This window comes from Oncorhynchus clarkii, chromosome 2, assembly GCF_045791955.1.
Source record: "Oncorhynchus clarkii lewisi isolate Uvic-CL-2024 chromosome 2, UVic_Ocla_1.0, whole genome shotgun sequence".
Lineage (NCBI taxonomy): Eukaryota > Metazoa > Chordata > Actinopteri > Salmoniformes > Salmonidae > Oncorhynchus > Oncorhynchus clarkii.
In genome coordinates this window covers 71,111,637-71,130,051 of record NC_092148.1, presented here as the reverse complement: position 1 = coordinate 71,130,051, position 18,415 = coordinate 71,111,637, and the positions used below count along the sequence as shown (strand labels likewise).

At 43.4% G+C, this 18,415-nt stretch overlaps 1 protein-coding gene across 2 annotated transcripts in view; it reads right to left on the bottom strand.

The window, feature by feature from the left end:
- The window catches only part of LOC139373193 (ELKS/Rab6-interacting/CAST family member 1-like), a 31,767-nt gene extending 13,672 nt beyond the window's left edge, over nucleotides 1–18,095 (bottom strand). The window contains exons 1-13 of one of the 2 annotated variants that reach the window (XR_011627542.1): nucleotides 17,918–18,088; nucleotides 14,653–15,488; nucleotides 14,233–14,421; nucleotides 4,795–5,086; nucleotides 4,573–4,700; nucleotides 4,362–4,436; nucleotides 3,067–3,222; nucleotides 2,594–2,761; nucleotides 1,585–1,752; nucleotides 1,321–1,458; nucleotides 1,007–1,147; nucleotides 786–926; nucleotides 509–702 (exon numbers count right to left, since the gene is read on the bottom strand). Coding sequence is in view for 1 of the 2 variants with exons in the window: in XM_071113381.1 (XP_070969482.1) it covers nucleotides 509–702; nucleotides 786–926; nucleotides 1,007–1,147; nucleotides 1,321–1,458; nucleotides 1,585–1,752; nucleotides 2,594–2,761; nucleotides 3,067–3,222; nucleotides 4,362–4,436; nucleotides 4,573–4,700; nucleotides 4,795–5,086; nucleotides 14,233–14,421; nucleotides 14,653–15,195 (2,333 nt within the window). In the remaining variant the exon portion in view is untranslated. Of the gene's footprint in view, nucleotides 1–508; nucleotides 703–785; nucleotides 927–1,006; nucleotides 1,148–1,320; nucleotides 1,459–1,584; nucleotides 1,753–2,593; nucleotides 2,762–3,066; nucleotides 3,223–4,361; nucleotides 4,437–4,572; nucleotides 4,701–4,794; nucleotides 5,087–14,232; nucleotides 14,422–14,652; nucleotides 15,489–17,917 lie in introns of both variants that reach the window. The other variant, XM_071113381.1, reaches the window with a different exon arrangement.
- Nucleotides 18,096–18,415: the final 320 nt, after the last annotated feature.

The window sequence follows — 18,415 nt, the reverse complement described above, 5'->3', positions numbered from 1 at the left end:
GGTTACACACAATCCCATAGGCGTACACACATTACACTGAAGCGTCACAGAGTGAGAGGGAGTTAGACAGAAAGAGGGGGGAGAGAGAGAAAGTGCAGCGGGGTGAAGAAACTGGTGAAAATGAGAGCAGGAGGGGAGGGGGAGGGAGAGCAAAAGCAATTGAGGAGAAAATGAGAGGGGGGGTGGGAGAATGGGATGGAGGAAGTCAAGCCAGTACATAGATGCCATGTAGAAACATGTTACTAACCTGGAGGACTGACTGGAGAGGAGACAGAGTTCCAGCGAAAAGACAAGGCAGGAGAGAGAAACACAGATTCAGAGAGCAAGAAGATGAGAAGGAAGGAGAAGAGTAGGACCGTGTGGTATTTCAGAAGAAAACAACTACATTAGACCATGTAGGAGCGCATACACATTTCTATAGATAGACTGCTGTTTACAGAGACTATGAGTCAGACACACAGACACAAACAAACAGTCAGGGTCAGAGAAAGATAAACACCACACACACCTCTCCAGCTCATTGATCTTGCGGTCCTTGTCATTCTTCTCATTCTCCATCTCTCTCAGGATCTCCAGCAGTCGGTCCACCTCCGCCTGAGCCTTCCCAGAATCCTCTCGGTGTCGGCTAACTTCCCTCTCCAGGGAGGTGATGCGCTCCGACAGCTCTGTGTTCGCTTTGGCCTCCAACGTCGCATTCTGGGCCTGGAAACAGACACACACAGTCATACACACACGCACACACAGCAAAAGTGGTCTTAGATCAGTGTCTAAGGCAAATACCTCACCCTCTTGAGCTGGCTCTCCAGTTTGAGACACGCCTCCTTCCTCTGCTCCAGAGAGATCTCCATAGTCTTCAGCTTGGAGTCTTTTTTCAGCCCCGAGGAAGCCAGGGATGACGCATGCTCCTTCAGGTCCAACAGGTTAGTCTGGAGAGAGGGTGGGGTTAATAAAATGTGTCAACAGTGTGTGCGTGTGTGTGTGTGTGTGTGTGTGTGTGTGTGTTCACCTCTCTGTCAGACAGATCTCCCTGCAGCAGACTGACTTTCTCCTTCAGATCCTTCAGCTCTTTCTTGTTGCTGTCGATCTCCTCAGTCTTCTCCCTGTCGTCTCTGTCTCTCTGCTCCTTCAGACGCTCGATGATACGCTCCTACAGGGGAGAGAATAGGAGGGGAGGCACAGAACAACATCATCGTCACGTCAATTCAGAGCCCATATGAGAGGACTACAAACATCCAGGACAGACACGGCATGACTTTAAATAACACACATTGCTTGTGTCTCTCTGTTGGAGTCCGTGTGTGTGTCTGCATGTGGGTGTACCTTTTCAGCAAGGGACTCCTCCAGGGTGGTGAGAGCAGTGTCTGTGTTAGAGGTGTCTGCCTGTAGAGATTTGACCCTCTCCTTCAGGCTGCTCATTTGCTTCTCCTTGTCTCTCAGCTGCTCCTGCAGGTTCTCAATCTGGACACACACACAAAATTAGACGAGCTTGACAAAAGACATAGAAAACAAGTCTACTAAATAGGACGTAGTACGAGGTAATGTATCACATTGTATTATACAGCGTGCTATTTAGTCGAGGCCCACCTTCTTCTGCAGGACGTTGACCTTGCGCTCCTTGACCTCCAGCATGTCCTTGAGGTCGTGGATCTCTCCGTTGAGCGTGCCCTTCTCCTCAGACATCTCCTGGATCTGTTTACTCTTCTTGTTCAGTGTGGTCTCCTTCTCCTCCAGACGCAGACGCAAAGCATCCACCTGGCCAGCAGAGGGCAGAGGAGAACTACTCAGCATACTGGGTCTGTGTGTGTGGGCTGTACACTCACCGAACAGTTTATTAGGTATACCCATCAATTATCGGGTATTGCCTCCAGAACAGCCTGCATTCTTTGGGGCATTCTACAAGGTGTTGTAATGTTCCACAAGGATGTTAGTCCATGCTGACGCAATGGCATTCCTCCATCTTACAGATTGGACGGCGGTACATTCATGCTGAGAACAGCCCATTTCATCTCAGCCCAAAGATGCTCTATTCAGTTGAGGTCTGCAGGCCACTCAAGTAAACTGAACTCACTGTCATGTTCCAGGCAATGTTTTTCCGCTCCTCAATTGTCCAGTGTTCGTGATTGCGTGCCCACTGGAGCCGCTTCTTCTTGTTTTTCACTGATAGGAGTGGAAACCGGTGTGGTCGTCTGCTGTAATAGCCCATCCGTGACAGACTGACGAGTTGTGGGTTCCGAGATGCCATTCTGCACATCACTGTTGTACTGCGGCGTTATTTGTCTGTTAACTTGCACGATTCTTACCATTCTCTTTCGACCTCTCATCAACAAGCTGTTGAGGGTGGCGGTTTCTAAGATACTGGATCCGGCATGCCTGGCACCGAGGATCATACCACACTCAGTCGCTTTAGGTCACTGTTCAATCAAACAGTAACAATGCCTCAATGCCCATCTGCCTGCTTTATATAGCAAGACATGGATGGCCACATGACTCACTGTCTGTAGGGGCAATCAATTTTCGTGAATGGGGTGGTTTACTTAAACTGGCCAGTGAGTGTCTATATACTTATATTGCTCGTTCTGAAATGTGTGTGTACCTCTGTCTGTAGGATGGCAGCTCGTTGTTCTTTAGCAGTCAGCGACTCCTTGAGGACCTCGATGTGCTGCTTGCTATCAGAGAACTGGTTGGTCAAAGTCTCCAGCTTGGTCTGTAAACCCAGCAACTCTGTGTCCTTCCTGGACAAGTCCTGCTTCACCTGGTCCATCTGAGACAGTGAAAGACAGCGAGAGAGAGGGAGGAGAAGAGGAGAAAGAAGGGAGAGGTGGAGGAAGAGGACAACAAGAGCAAAAGAGGGATGTAGAGGAGAGGTAGAGGGTGATGACCAGAGGAAGGAGGGTTGGGATATGAAGAGAACATGTACAACTACAGAACAGATTGATATTGAGCTGATTGGAAGGAATTGCACCGACCTCTGACCTCTCAGAACCAAGGGGACTTGAAGCCTGACCAATATAAACTGATAGAAATAGAATTCTGATCAATGGCAACCGAGGGGAAGTGACCTCACACCTTGTTCTTCATAAACTTGGTGTGGCTGCGGTAGACTTCCATCTGTTTCATCTCCTCTTGTCTCTCCTCACAGCTCAGCAGCCCATTGGACTTCAACATAATCACCTCCTCCTCCATGTCCCTCAGACCTCGCTCCAGAGAGTTGATCTTAGCATCCTGACACACACCAGACAGATAAGGGGTTAATGCACTAGGGCTGTCCCCGACAAAAAAAAATACAAATCTTGGTCGACCAATCGGTTGGTCTAAATTTTAAAATGGGTATTTTTCCATACATCGACACATCCTATGTGTTTTAATCAAATCAACTACATGCATCGAGCTTCTCTGATACTTGAACACTGTTTTATGAAATAATTAAGACACACAAATGACTAGAGGGATTCAGACTTGCTGCGTTGTGTTAAAATGACAGAGAGTGACTGTGTGACTAGTACCAGTTGTCTCTCTCGCCTCCCTGCTGCAGAAACCACCACAGAACATCTGTGTTTATCGCGTTGTCCTTGTTGCAACATAATTACAGCCATTTCTGACTGAAAATGTTCTTACTGAAATCCCTAATTTGTTTAGGAAATATGTTCCCCATTCCCTCAAACGTTGCTCTCTTTACATGAGACAGGTATGCATTGCATGCAAGTGACCAATAGGGTCTGTCCTATAGCATAACATAATCACATCAATAGTTAGTTAGTTATAACAAACTTTTAACACCGTAACAGAAAAATGGATGCAGAGGACATGAGAAATAAACTCTAAACGGGGGAATGTTTACTGGTTGAGGGCTGTCGCAGCAAGGGCTGTCGCAGCAAGGGCTGTCGCATTGTTCTCAACACCAATATGCTGGTTAACTTTGCTATTATGCACATAGCAACATGGTTTAGGAAATGGTGCCAATTCAACAGCGTGTTTCAGTACTGTGGACAGCGACTGCTATCCAACACGGGAGAAAGCGCATTTGTTATACAATAATCATATTTTTTATTTGTGTTGCACCATTGTTGTTACGTAATATAGGCCTAAGCATATGCAATTTCAGTAGCACATGTCTTAAGAGTGATGACTGTGCCATCCCCACAACCTCCACAGTGGATTAGTCCACTTAGGCGCAAATCATACAGCTTTCTTGTACACCATGATTTATTTTGGGTGTGGGGGGGCTACTGTTCGACTGAAGAAATCTCGGTCGACCAGCAGTCTATCGAACAAACAATTGACCAGACGACTAAATGGGGTCAGCCATATAATACACTCACTCACACATGCACTTACAGACACACACACATACAGATGGGTACCTTCATGTCGATGACAGTCTGTAGAGCCTTGGTTTTTGTGGACTCTGGGGTTCCCTCGTATCGACGGTGCAGCTCCTAAAGAGAACAAGGTCGTTACGCTTCACACGTTGTCTACTACACACCAATCAATCCCTAATAGTTTGTGTTGTGACCCAACTTAAGCTCAATTTGTTACCTCCCTCCCTCCCTCTTCTCTCGCTGAGTCCCTCACCTCTCGTAGAGCAGTCGTCTCCCTGTCTCTCTGGTCCAGTAGGGACTCTAGATGGTGTCTGTGCATCTCAGCATCAGCCAGTCTCCTGGTTCTCTCCTGGTCTTCCTCTGACGACTTAGCCGACGGCCCTGGAATATAATACAATAATATGGCCATTTAGAAGATGTGTTAATAGAAAAACATGACTAATACAGCCACAGTGTTTGGGGCATGGTATCCCACCTTTGCTTTGCAGCATCTCCAGTAGTTTCTTGATGGACTCATCCCTGGCGCCCAGGGTCTGTTTCTGGGTGTCTATCCTCAGCTCCATCTCCTCCAGGGTCTTTCTGAGCAGGAACAGCTCCTTGGCCTGACGCTCGTGGTCCCCGTGCAGCCGACGGTAGTTCTCTTCCGTGGGTTCAGAGGTCAGGGCCAGGTCACGACCTTGGCTGGCAGGGTCCTGCTGAAGCAGCTGGTTCAGGTCTCTCTGTATCCTCAGTTCATCCTGCAAGGCCTGGACCGTCATATGGAGGTGCTGGGGGGGGGGCAACAGAGAGAGAGACAGAGGTTATCTATTTATGTTTAACCTTTCATTTCAGGTTGCTGCATAAAATAAGATGGAGTAGGGATTCATTTGTTTATTTATCAAATAAGAGGGGGAAGGGGAGAGAGAAGGAGAAGTGGAGCGAAGGTTAGGAGGATACAGCAACTAGTAGGACACCATCTACTCAAATCAGGGCATTCCCATCCAGTGGTATACAGAGTGAGCAACAGTACAAAATCAGCCAGCATTCATTCTTTGGAGCCTGTACTGCCACCGTTTTTTGACAGACCAGCTATGTGACAGAAATACAATGCTGTGTTCTATTCTCTCATTTGGATCAGCTGGGAGATGTTTCAGACAACAGCACAAAAACAAGTCAGTGCCTGTATCCAACGCTCTCCTCCTATGCCACTCACTATGTCTCTTTCACTCATTCACCCTCCTACCTTCCCTCATTCTCTCTCCTCCTCCCATACCCAGTGACTAAGTCTGACTCACTGAGATCTCGCTCTAAGAGACAACAGAGAGGTGTTTAAAAAGGTACAGTTCAGCCATTTTGATCTCAAAATCTCATTTCTGGATAACAAGTAGCCCTTCACACTCATATCTGTATATGGGTTGAAAATAGCAGATTTGGGCACTGGTAACGCAGTGGCTGTACAGTAACATGCTATAAATGACAGAGCTCAGACTGCGCTTCACAGCGCTGTATGACTGACAGCCGTTCTGAACTTGAGAACTGCACCTGACAACAACTTGCCCCTATCCCTTCCACTAATTGGCCAACTTTTGAAAAAGATGTCTCTCTATTGAGAGATTAAACATTGAGTATAAATAAATACCGCTTTGATATCATACAAGAAAGCCACATTTCCATATCATAAAACTAACGTCATATACACAGTGTCAATGTTGATGATCACCATGTCTGATGTAGTTACAAGATGACGTGGTGTCATACCCTGGGTTGTTCAGAACAGAATGAGACTGTCTATTGTGAAGAAAATTTGCAGCGGAACACGCACTTGAATGACCCAGTACAGTTGTAGTGGTGTGTTTTGGGGATTTAAAAAGATAATCCATGACTCCTTTCTGACTCCTTTCTTTGCGCACCAAAATTACGATCCGTTTCTCTGAATTGCCTTGTAAAAGTCTAACACTGGAAGATGGTATTTTATAAATTAGCTAGTCATGTTGGAAATAGAACAAGCTTAAAATGATGGCCACCTGACCCAGATAGCGATTTCATAAACAACAGTAATTGTGTGATGGTGAGGATGCAGGGTTGTGTTCCAAACAAAACAACTACAAGTGTTCTTGCTCTAGTTCCTCAACGGCACAGCTAGGAGAGAGAAGAAAAGAAAACACCTTTTAGTTGAGTCATAAAAGTGCATTGAAATTACTTAGGAACTGCACACACTTTGGAGAGGTGTGTGGCCACTTAGGGAGAGACACCAATTAGTCCGCTCACTGAAACCCTCGTCATTTTTTTCTGTAATCTTGCACCTACTCCACATTCCCCAGGAATAGTCTTAACATGTTACTGAATGTACAGTGGGGGAAAAAAAGTATTCCAGAGTATTTTTACATTTTGTTATCAACAAATTCTGCAAAAAGTACAGTAAATGTAAAATGCACATAAAAATGAACAGTGTAATGTTTAGATTCAGTCTTGGGTCAGGTGAACTGTTGTGTCCTCAACTTTAGTCTAATACTTTTCCCATAATCTCTCAATTGTTCCCTTTCAATTGCTACTATGTTTATGCATATGCATTTCATATTTCTGGAAGAAACATTTCAATTTAGCTCTATCTATAAAGGCCAATTGATAGGACTGTAAAGGATTGTTTTTGTTGAGAAAAATTGTCAAAAAGAAACAAAAACATTGCTCCTTAGCCAAGAGCAATTTCTCAAGCAAGAATTTTGCTAGGACTGTCTGTGAGTGGTCTAAGTGGGGAGGGGAAGGCAGAAAACTAGCTGTTATTCGCAGAGAGTTTTGAAACGGTTTCTTACTGGTCTATTAAACTAATTTACCACCTGGTGATATCACCAGGCCAAAAGTCAACCCCACCAAAACAAGCTGAAATGTCAGGTCTATTCAAACAGCTCTTACACTAAAAGGGCATTATCATTTTCACAATATTATTCTAACCTCAGTGTGGAAATGTTTTTAAACCACAGCAAAATCATGTTTTTGACTGCACTTGACCTTTATGAGATGAGATGCAGCAAGCTGATCTAAACAGAACACACACAGTAAGCAAGGCTCTGCTACAGAGGGTCAAATCTACAGCACAACACACATTGTGGTACAATGCTATGGGTCAAATGTACAACAAACACTAACCTCACTCATCTCCCTCCATCTCTTATCACATATCTGTTATAGATCCACTTTAATTGTTGCCAATTAAACATATCTTATATTGAACATTCTGACATGACAAATGGTGTATTTGAATGGAGAGGCGAGAAGTGTTCAGTGAGTAACGAGCAATGTAAATTAGTTGAGTATCAGTGGTGCTACAGCAGGAGATGGAATATGACAGCCATTTTACAGCGTCTGCCACGCATTCAAAGACTAATAGCAGTCACTTATCACTGCGGATGAGGGGGATCAATGTCTTCTATTTTATACTAGGGATTACAAGAGAGCTGCAGCCAACGCACACACACACTGCATACACAAACATACATCCACACACAGCAGGTCTTTCTCTCTCTTTGTTCCTCTACAGTGGTCTCGCTCTTTCTCCTGCTCTCCCCCCCTCTTAACACTTGCTCTCTCTCTCTCTCTCTCACACACACACACACACACACAAACGGGAGAGTGCTTGGCAGTGTGAGGGACTGGACGTGGATGGTTAGACGGAACAGTAGTGGGGCATTAGATAAGTGTGTGTGTCTCAGCAGGCCATAATGGGCTGGAACAGAAACACCAAATTATCCAGATCAGCCCATCCACTCCACTAGTCATTAAAGACATGCCTTCTGTCAGGGTGCCAGCGTTCAGAGGGGAAATACATTGATTTGATTAGTGAAGTACAACACGAGGTGAAAAATCCTCCAGGTTTTCCAGACATCTGGTTCATACCAGATGGTTTCACTTGTAGATGATACACTAGTCCTGAAACAGAACTGGTCCCTGTTTCTTGTACACTTAATCTCCTGTTAAACCAGGATTGTGATGCCTGGAAAAGCATTGCAAGAGCTAAGGCCAAAATGAGCATAATGCACATTTGCACGCATGCGCACACACCTATGTTAGAAGTCCGAAGGTTCAAGTGCAGAAAATCTCCCTCCCAACAGTCACATATTTATACACACACAGTGATGGAGTGCTGAGCTGGTCATTAGACTAAACCAGGGGTAGGAAACTACAGTTTACGAAACTACATTCAGCCCTGGGATGATTTTTGTCTGAAAGTCATCTGTTCTTTCGACAAATCGATTATAGCACTGTATGACATTGGCTGATGTAAAAAGGGCTTAATAAATACATTTGATTGATTGGTCGACATTTTTAAACATGCATTTTTCCATATATAGACAGACCCTATGTGTTTTAATAAAATCTCCTATATTCATTGAGCTTGTCTGATGTTTAAGCTTAAGGTTTGATAATAATACAAATGCCTCAAGAGGGAGCCAGAGATCTAGACAACTAGAAGAAAAAACATAATCCAACTATTCTTCTCCCACAGGCTTTCAGATTCTGCCATTACTCTACTGAAGTTTCCGGTGACAGGCTACATGAGGAGTAGGCAACCTTTCTCATGATGAATGCCAATTTATCTTACTATTTCGACCTATCTGCGTGCAAGTCATGGTTTTCATATGCACATTTTTTGAAAGTTTCAGTTATTTTATAATAACGTCTTTCGATCTCTAAATAATTATCATGCGGTTAATCAAAATTCTATCCAAATTAAAATGTTACAAAGCTAAAAAGTAACTTCTATTGCTATCTATGTAGAAATAGCCTAAATAAAGTTAACAAATCAAATCATTGCAGCCTGCAGGTAGAAAATAATCAGATAAAAATAAATATCCTATAAATCACATTGTTGCAGACAGGCCATGTGTAGCCAAACTTGAAACATTGCATCAACTATTAACTTGGGTCTGGCCCGAAGCTTGCGCTAACGAACTTGCAACTTTGCATGAAATATTCTGGGCCCTCTAGAGTTCCCTGCTAGAGTGAGCTTGGAACAGACATGGCTGTAGGCTATTTGCACAATAGAAAATAAACCGTTTTTGACTTTGGCAGGAGCTTACCGGAGATGAGTACAGGCAACTCAAATGTTCTACTGCTTGAGCTCCTGTTGCTCTTATAGAACATTAACTCAAAAATATTGTGGAACTCCTGCACCTAAATATAGACAGTAACAGCACGCAAAATGAGTACAGAAACGTATTTCAGTCCAAGACAAGCACTGATAAGATATAAAATAGGCCTAACTGATTACAACATTTGCACTGGATAAGAGCGTGACATTTTTCCCTTTCATGCTGAGTGGTTATCGAAAGGGAGAGAGCAGAAAATATTTTTCAAATACATTGAGCAACTATTGTAATTCTCAATGGATGCAAAAACAGACTCTGTATGGTTGCTGTTTGAGGTGAAGCAAACATTACATTGAGACACTCAACAGGTGGTGGTGTGTTAAGCCAATCAGAAATACTATCAGATCCCAAAATGGACACATTTATATGCCTACAGTGCCTTCGGAAAGTATTGAGACCCCTTGACTTTTTCCACGTTGTTAGGTTACAGTCTTATTTTAAAATGAATTAAATATATAATTTCCCTCAGCAATCTACACACAATACCCCATAATGATAAAGCAAAAACAGGTTAAGAAATGTTTCTAAATATAAAAAATTAAAATTAAGATATTCACACCCTTTGCAATGAGACTCAAAATTAAGCTCAGCTGCATCCTGTATGCATTGACCATCCTTGAGATGTCTCTACAACTTGATTGGAATCCACCTGTGGTAAATTCAATTGATTGGAAATTATTTGGAAAGGTACACTCCTGTCTATATAAGCTCCCACAGTTGACAGTGCATGTCAGAGCAAAAACCAAGCCATGAGGTTGTTGCATGGCGCCGACAGAGATGGTCGCCTCGCTTCGAGTTCTAAGGAAACTATGCACTATTTAGTTTTTTTAAATGTATTATTTCTTACCCGAGGAAATCTTAAGTCTTATTACATACAGCCGGGAATAACTGTTGGATATAAGAGCAACGTCAAATACCAAACGTTACAACTTTCCCGAAGCGGATCCTCAGTTCGGACCACCACCTAGGACAATGAAGATAATTCCAGTAGGCGATCCAAAACACCGCAGTAGGGGCAGATGGAGCAGCCACCTGGCCAGGCTCCGTAGACGTCCACATCGCACACTACTCCCAAGTATACTACTAGTGTCCAGCCTATTGACAACAAAGTAGACGAATTTCGAGCAAGAGTTGCCTTCCAGAGAGACATCAGAGATTGTAACATTCTCTTTTTCACAGAAACATGGCTCTCTCGGGTTATGTTGTCGGAATCTCTTCAGCCACCGGGCTTCTCCATCCATCGCGCCGACAGAAATAACACCTCACTGGGAAAAGGAAGGGCGGGGGTGTATGCTTTATGTTTAACGACTCATGTAATAGTAATCATAACACCATACAGGAACTCAAGTCCTAGAATTCCATTTAACCTACCAAGAGAATTCTCGTCAGTTATAGTCACAGCTGTGTACATTCCCCCTCAAGCAGACACCAAGACGGTCATCAATGAACTTCAATGGACTATACGCAAACTGGAAATCATACATCCTGAGGCTGCATTTATTGTAGCTGGGGATTTTAACAAAGCAAATTTGAGAACAAGTCTTCCTAAATTATTACAGCCCATTGATTGCGCTATGTGCATGCGCAATACGACCACTGCTACTCTAACTTCCGCGATGCATGCAAAGCCCTCCCTTGTTCTCCCTTCGGCAAATCCGACCACGATGCCATTGTGCTCCTTCCATCTTGTAGGCAGAAATTCAAACAGGATGTACCAGTGACGAGAAACGTTTTGAAACGTTTGACCAAAGTTAAACAATTTAAGGGCAATGCTACCAAATACTAATTGAGTGTAGGTAAACTTCTGACCCACTGGGAATGTGACGAAATAAAATAAAAATCACTCTACTATTATTCTAACATTTCACATTCTTAAAATAAAGTGGTGATCCTAACTGACCTAAAACAGGGAATTTTTACATGGATTAAATGTCAGAAATTGTGAAAAACGGGGTTTAAATCTATTTGGCTAAGGTGTACAGTATGTAAACTTCCAACTTCAACTGTATATACTGTATTTTACACCATCTATTGCACCTTCGCACATCCATATACTTACACATACATATTCTCATTAACCCCATTAGATGTGTATTAGGTAGTTGTTGGGGAATTGTTAGATTACTTGTTAGATATTACTGCACTGTCGGAACTAGAAGCACAAGCATTTCGCTACACTCGCATTAACATCTGCTAACCATGTGTATGTGACAAATCTAATTTGATTTGAAAGGAATTGTACTTAGAACATAGAGACAGGATTGTGTCGAAGCACAGATCTGGGGAAGGGTACCAAAAATGTCTGCAGCATTGAAGGTCCTCAAGAATCTAGTGGCCCCCATCATTCTTAAATGGAAGAATGGAAGTTTGGAACCACCAATACTTTTCCTAGAGCTGGCCGCCCGGACAAACTGAACAATCGGCGGAGATTAGCCTTGGTCAGGGAGGTGACCAAGAACCCGATGGTCACTCTGACAGAGCTCCAGAGCTCTTCTGTGGAGATGGGAGAACCTTCCTGAAGGACAACCGTCTCTGCAGCCCTCCACCAAATCAGGCCTTTATGATTGAGGGGACAGACATAAGCCACTCCTCAGTAAAAGGCACAGGACAGCCCACTCAGAGTTTGCCAAAAGGCACCTGAAGGCTCTCAGACCATGAGAAACAAGATTATCTAGTCTGATTAAAGATTGAACTCTTTGGCCTGAATGCCAAGCATCACATCTGGAGGAAACCTGGCATCATCTCCCGGTGAAGCATGGTGGTGGCAGCATCATGCTGTGGTGATGTTTTTCAGCGGCAGGAACTGGGACACTAGTCAGGGTTGAGGCAAAGATGAACGGAGCAACGTACAGGGAGATCCTTGATGTAAACCTTCTCCAGAACGCTCAGGACCTCAGACTGGGGCGAAGGTTCACTTTCCAACAGGACCATGACCCTAAGCACACAGCCAAGACAACAGAGGAGCAGCTTCGGGACAAGTCTCTGAATGTCTTTGAGTGGGCCAGCCAGAGCCCGGACAAAGTCAAGGGGTCTGCATACTTTCCGAATGCACTGTATGTATGTATGCAATGGGGAATTAATAAACACTAACAAACGAAATGACCACATTCGGATCGAGCATAAATTGGCTTTTAGTCTAGGCCTCCACAATGGATTAGTTCACTGAGATGGCGCAAAGATTTATATATTATAAGCCAAAGGTTTGGACACACCTTCGCATTCAAGGGTTTTTCTTTATTTTTTACATTGTAGAACATTAGTGAAGACATCAAAACTATGAAATAACACATTTGGAATCATGAAGTATCAAAAAAAAAGTGTTAAATCAAAAACATAAACATCCCTTTTTCAGGACCCTGTTATTCAAACCATTTGTAAAAATCAAAATAACTTCACTAGATCTTCATTGTAAAGGGTTTAATTAAACACCGTTTCCCATGCTTGTTTAATGAACCATACACAATTAATAAATCACGTACCTGTGGAACGGTCGTTAAGACACTAACAGCTTACAGAAGGTAGGCAATTAAGGTCATAGTTATGAAAACTTAGAACACTAAAAGAGGCCTTTCTACTGACTCTGAAAAACACTAAAAGAAAGATGCCCAGGGTCCCTGCTCTGTGTGAACGTGCCTTGGGCATGCTGCAAGGAGGCACGATGACTGCAGATGTGGCCAGGGCAATAAATTGCAATGTCCGTACTGTGAGACGCCGCTACAGGGAGACAGGACTGACAGCTGATCGTCTTCGCAGTGGCAGACCACGTGTAACAACACCTGCACAGGATCGGTACATACGAACATCACACCTGCGGGACAGGTACAGGATGGCAACAACAACTGCCTGAGTTACAACAGGAACGCACAATCCCTCCATCAGTGTTCAGACTGTCCGCAATAGGCTGAAAGAGGCTGGACTGAGGTCTTGTAGGCCTGTTGTAAGACAGGTCCTCACCAGACATCACCGGCAACAACGTTGCCTATGGGCACATTAATTGTTTATGGTTCATTGAACAAGCATGGGAAACAGTGCTTAAACCCTTTACAATGAAGATCTGTGAAGTTATTTGGATTTTTACGAATTATCTTTTAAAGACAGGGTCCTGAAAAAGGGACGTTTCTTTTGTTGCTGAGTTTATATATACTTTCAGATGGCTACTTTTCTTTCCATTTATAATCTAATGCTAAATTACAGGTTTTGCAGAATATATTGTTGTCTGCAAAGAACGTCCCAGCGGTGTATATGCAGGCTCTTTTTTCAAGTGATATTCTGATTTAAAATTGCTTATATTTTCTGGTTGGATTCATAGTCTCTCCACTAACTGTCCTAATTGCCCCATTTTTAAAACCTCCTATGATCAGGGATTGAGTCTGTTGGAGAGGATCAGCTTGAGCAAATTGAGGTGTAGAACCACTGATCTACAAATAGTATTTCCTGCCAAATATTAGTCTTTGTGCAATTAAGATTCGTAAGCTACGCCTGCCCTGGTTTAGACCATCCCCCCACAAAACCCTCCTGACATTGAATGATTGATTGGAGACAGCTTGTGTCAATTAAAGAGCATTTCCTAGGATTTTCTGCCTGCAGCAAATCCAGTGGATAATGCTGGCAATACTGGTCAAACAGAAAACCCACAAAAAACTACCAAAACACCTAGACTATAGGCTATAACCTGTCCTGTACTTGAGGTAGTAAATTGCCGTCAACCCAAATCTAGGATCAGATTAACAGACTAACCCCCAATCCTTTCTTTCACAATTACATGGATGAAAAATGTCACACACACACACCTGGGTCTCATCCTGCACCACGCGGTACTGTTCCTTCCAGACAGTGATCTTGGACACCTCGTCCTTCCTTAGGGCTCTCTCCTTCTTCAGTTCAGGGCTCCAGAAAGTCTTGATGGAGTTCATGGAGGAACTCAGCTTGCTCTCCTTAACCTCCACCTCACGACGCAGCAACTCGTTCTCACGCAGAACCTGAGGGACCAGCAGACTCAGTCAGTAAAACATACACACACTGCAAATACAAAATGTTTTCACACAAAAAGCAGAACACTCAACATCAAAGTCAAACTAGATATTCTGCTCAAAGTAGGGTACATGTCATAAGGAAAGTTAGTAATAAATCGTTTGACATCACAGCATTGAGCTTTCCTTGTCCATTGTCATTCTACAGACAGACTAACATTACCAACTGTGGCTACTGACCTCTTTGAGTTGGGCCTGCAGGTCCAGTATGGTGTTGTCCCGGGCCTGTCTCAGGGAGTGAGGGACCGTGGAGGCCATGTGGTGATCCCCAAAAGCCAGGGCGTCACCTGCCATCATTCCCCCAGGGAGCACAGCGTTGGCCTGGGCAGATGTGGCGATGTTGGGAGTGCTAGCTGCCACCCCTCCACCCCCTCCTGCGCTTGCTCTTGACCCGTAGGTCACCCTCTGTCGACCCATTGTGGTCATCTCTCGACCACTCTTGTTAACGTGGTCGGACATGGCAACCTCGTTGTCGCTCAGGTACATGGGTCCTGAGGTGGCATAGGCGGCATTGAGGGACTGGATGTTCTCCATGGAGAGGGTCTTACCCCCCGCTCCGCCTGGACCCCCTCCACTGCCCCCCGTGCTGTTGGTGCGACGGTGGCCCATCCGTGGGGAACGGGGGAGATGAGGGGAGCGACCCGAACCCTGGCTGCTCCCCCCATCTCTCCCTCCGCTGTGGTTGGCATCCGCTCTGCCCACGGAACGGGAGCTGCCGTACATGTTCACTGAAGCAGAGGAGTGAACGTATTGATGGTGGGAATGAAGAGGTGCAGTGTCTGAAATGTGAGGATGTAGCTTTGCCTAGTGTGTGTGTGAGAGATTTTGACAGCAGATCTGTGAGTTTGTGCTGACGTGTCTCTCTGTTCCGGCTTCAACTGGAGTAAGTGAGCGCTTGATTCATGTGAAATTGTTGAGCTCTCTTCACGCTCACTCACTCTCAGAAGGGACTGGGTGACAGCTGTTCTTTGAGCGAGAGAACAGCTACTCAGAGAGTCCACACACAGGAAACTGATCTGGAAGAAGGAACAGAGTTTAAAAAGGATCATCAGCAGCTAGATATTGCCTGACTAGGTATCTCTCCTGACATGGGCATGTTTTCAATACAGACTCCTTTTGTCGTACAATATTCCATAGAAGGCATCCAGACCTTATGAAAGTAGCACAATATTCCCTTAAGCTTGTAATAAATCAAATCTAGTAATACTGTACATAACCAGACATTTCTGCCATCCATTGTGACAGTATGGGGGGATAATCAACCCTCCAATTAATGGCAATGCATTTCTTAGCCGCTATAAATGCTTGGTTACATAGTTTCTTCTGATAACAGTCTCCAGTATCAACATTTCCAAGCAAACCAAAACCGAGAGAAGGGAGAATCTGAAGACCTGCTGAGACAAAAGAAAATACTCTTTGCCAGAATTCACCTAGCCTTCATAAGAGTATAACATATGCAAATATGACCCCTTCTGTGTTTTACACCTCCAGCAGAGGAATTACATTTCTGAGTGCATGATATTCAGTTTCACTGACATATAGTACATTATATGGATAGTCTTAAACTGCAGTAATTTATGTCTGAGATTATATGAACATGACTGGGCATTCAAACATATAAGTATCCATTCGGCATCATCAATAGTGTCTACCAGGTCTTCCTCATATTTTTGTTTGACATGTTTTGTGTCATCGGGAAAAGCCTCGATCAACTTTAGAGGTTTGTCAGACTGCCTTAAAATAGTTTCAATCTTTGAAGCTCCTGGCTTGTCCAGTGTTTGCTGCGCAGAGAGAATAAAGTGTAATCTCAGCACCATCACACACTGATCTTCTCTGGTTGCTTGACCCTGCTGAGACCCCTGTCACCATCTGATCCTTCTCAGATGAGGCATGTCAAAGATTTACCTTGATGTACATTTATACATTATATTATCCAAGAATAGAATCAATTGTTCAATAATTGAAATGACCATTCTTCCTAGGTCCCAAACTGAAGCCTACCCATCAACTCAAGATGTAACTTTGTATCCATTCATTGATTGCTATATTATACTGCAAAATTCATCATTCCTGGCTATCTGGCTTTGCTTGGACATCTGTCACCATCTGTTCCTGCTAATAAATGATGAGCATAGTGTTATGTACTGACAGTTCATCATGACAGTGAAGCCTGTAGAGCTGTTTATACCGTGTCAGTGTGAAATGAAGGGAATTAACTAAGGAACCTGGCAGATCAATAACTTTACATTGCTATGCTGACTAATAAAAACTCACAACGCACTATCAAAAAACAGAATTTCAGGGTACAAAACATTTCCATACACACAATAGCTGTTAGACACTGCCACCTGACTGATAGCTAGAGGCTAGAGCTGAACTGGCTGTGGTAGCGTTAGTTCATTCACTTCAGACAGAACTTCAGTCGAGAAGGGATGAAACACTAACGTTACACATCAGTTAAACTACTAGCTCAGCACTGGGAATAAATACTTTTTTTCTGTTAAGTCAAACAGCAGTTACCTTGCCAGCTACATCAGTCAAAGAGTAGCCAGTTTCTGCTTTGCTTGCTTTGACATCTCAGAGAAAAAGCAATAGGGGCGCATGTGCGTTATGCTATGTATCACGTGATCTGGCTAATGTAGGGAGGAGCGCCCCTTTTCAGTTGTATCAAATGACAGCGTTGTGGCCCCAAAAACGCTACAGAATTTGCACAAAAAAAACAATATATGCAGAATACATTTCACCACAACAATTTCGATTGCAGACTACTCATAAACGTAAGCACAGCTAGTTGGCAAGCTAGTTACAGCTAGCAACAAAAGCTAAGTTAATATGGCTGGGTTATCAAGCGTTACAATGTAACGTTTTACCGCAATATCATTTTTTGTTGTAAAGTAGCATCTCTTTGGCAGCACTATAATGAGCAAGGAAGCGTGCTACATTTTCTTGTTCACTAGGTGAATCGCTACATTAACTGTGTTGGATACACCGACCTAAAGGGTTGGCCATTTAAACCTTGGGAATAAAAAAAAATGGGTGCAAGATATGCAGCTGGTCCGAGGCGAGGGTAATAATACAATTGTCAACTTAGATGGCAAGACGTCTATATTATTTAGAAATGGACAACATCTAAAATGTTTTCTACGTTGGGAATACAGACAAGGGGCTCAGGAGCCACCGAAAATCTCCCTCTCATATGTATCCCTTTCTCCTCCTCCATTGCTTCAGGGTTGAACATTATTTAGGGAGTTTTCCTTCATTAAAAGTAAGTCGCTCTCCCGTAAAAAACTAACACAAATGCCGTAATCGAAAAAAACTCATAATATCCCGATGAATACTAATTAATAAATACCAGGAATCGGATATGGTCAAGCAGAACCCATTTTTTGTTGATTAGCAATGAACACAATGATTATGAAATCACTTTTAGAGTGAACTAACGTACTTTGCTGTAGCTATGTCCGATGGGGTCAAGTCAGTTTGCTGTATCCTGCGTCAAATGGAAAACGGCTCCATATACGGACATGTTCCCTTATTTCTTCTGCATACCTCCATCCGATTTTATCCTATTTTTGCCAACACAACCAGCGGCTTTCTTCTTCAGCAGCGTCTCGTCAGCTACACTAAAAAAACTATTTCCGGGTCACAGAATTTCGGACATTTTCTAAATAAAAGTTCCCCATGTAATCGTACAAAAGTGACAATAACCTGTATTTATTATTCATGATATATGAAAAATTATTTTCTGAACATTAACAATGATTCATATTTGTTCATGTTTAAGTGACATTTAAAAAAAAACATGTTCCAAGGTCAAATAAATGCCCCCACTGCAAGTAGCCATATATGAAATACATATTGGCTTATAGAGCAAAAACTATTCGAGGTGCAGCAGTAAAAGTATTGTAGGGAATACTCAGTAGGATCTGTAGAATGTACATGG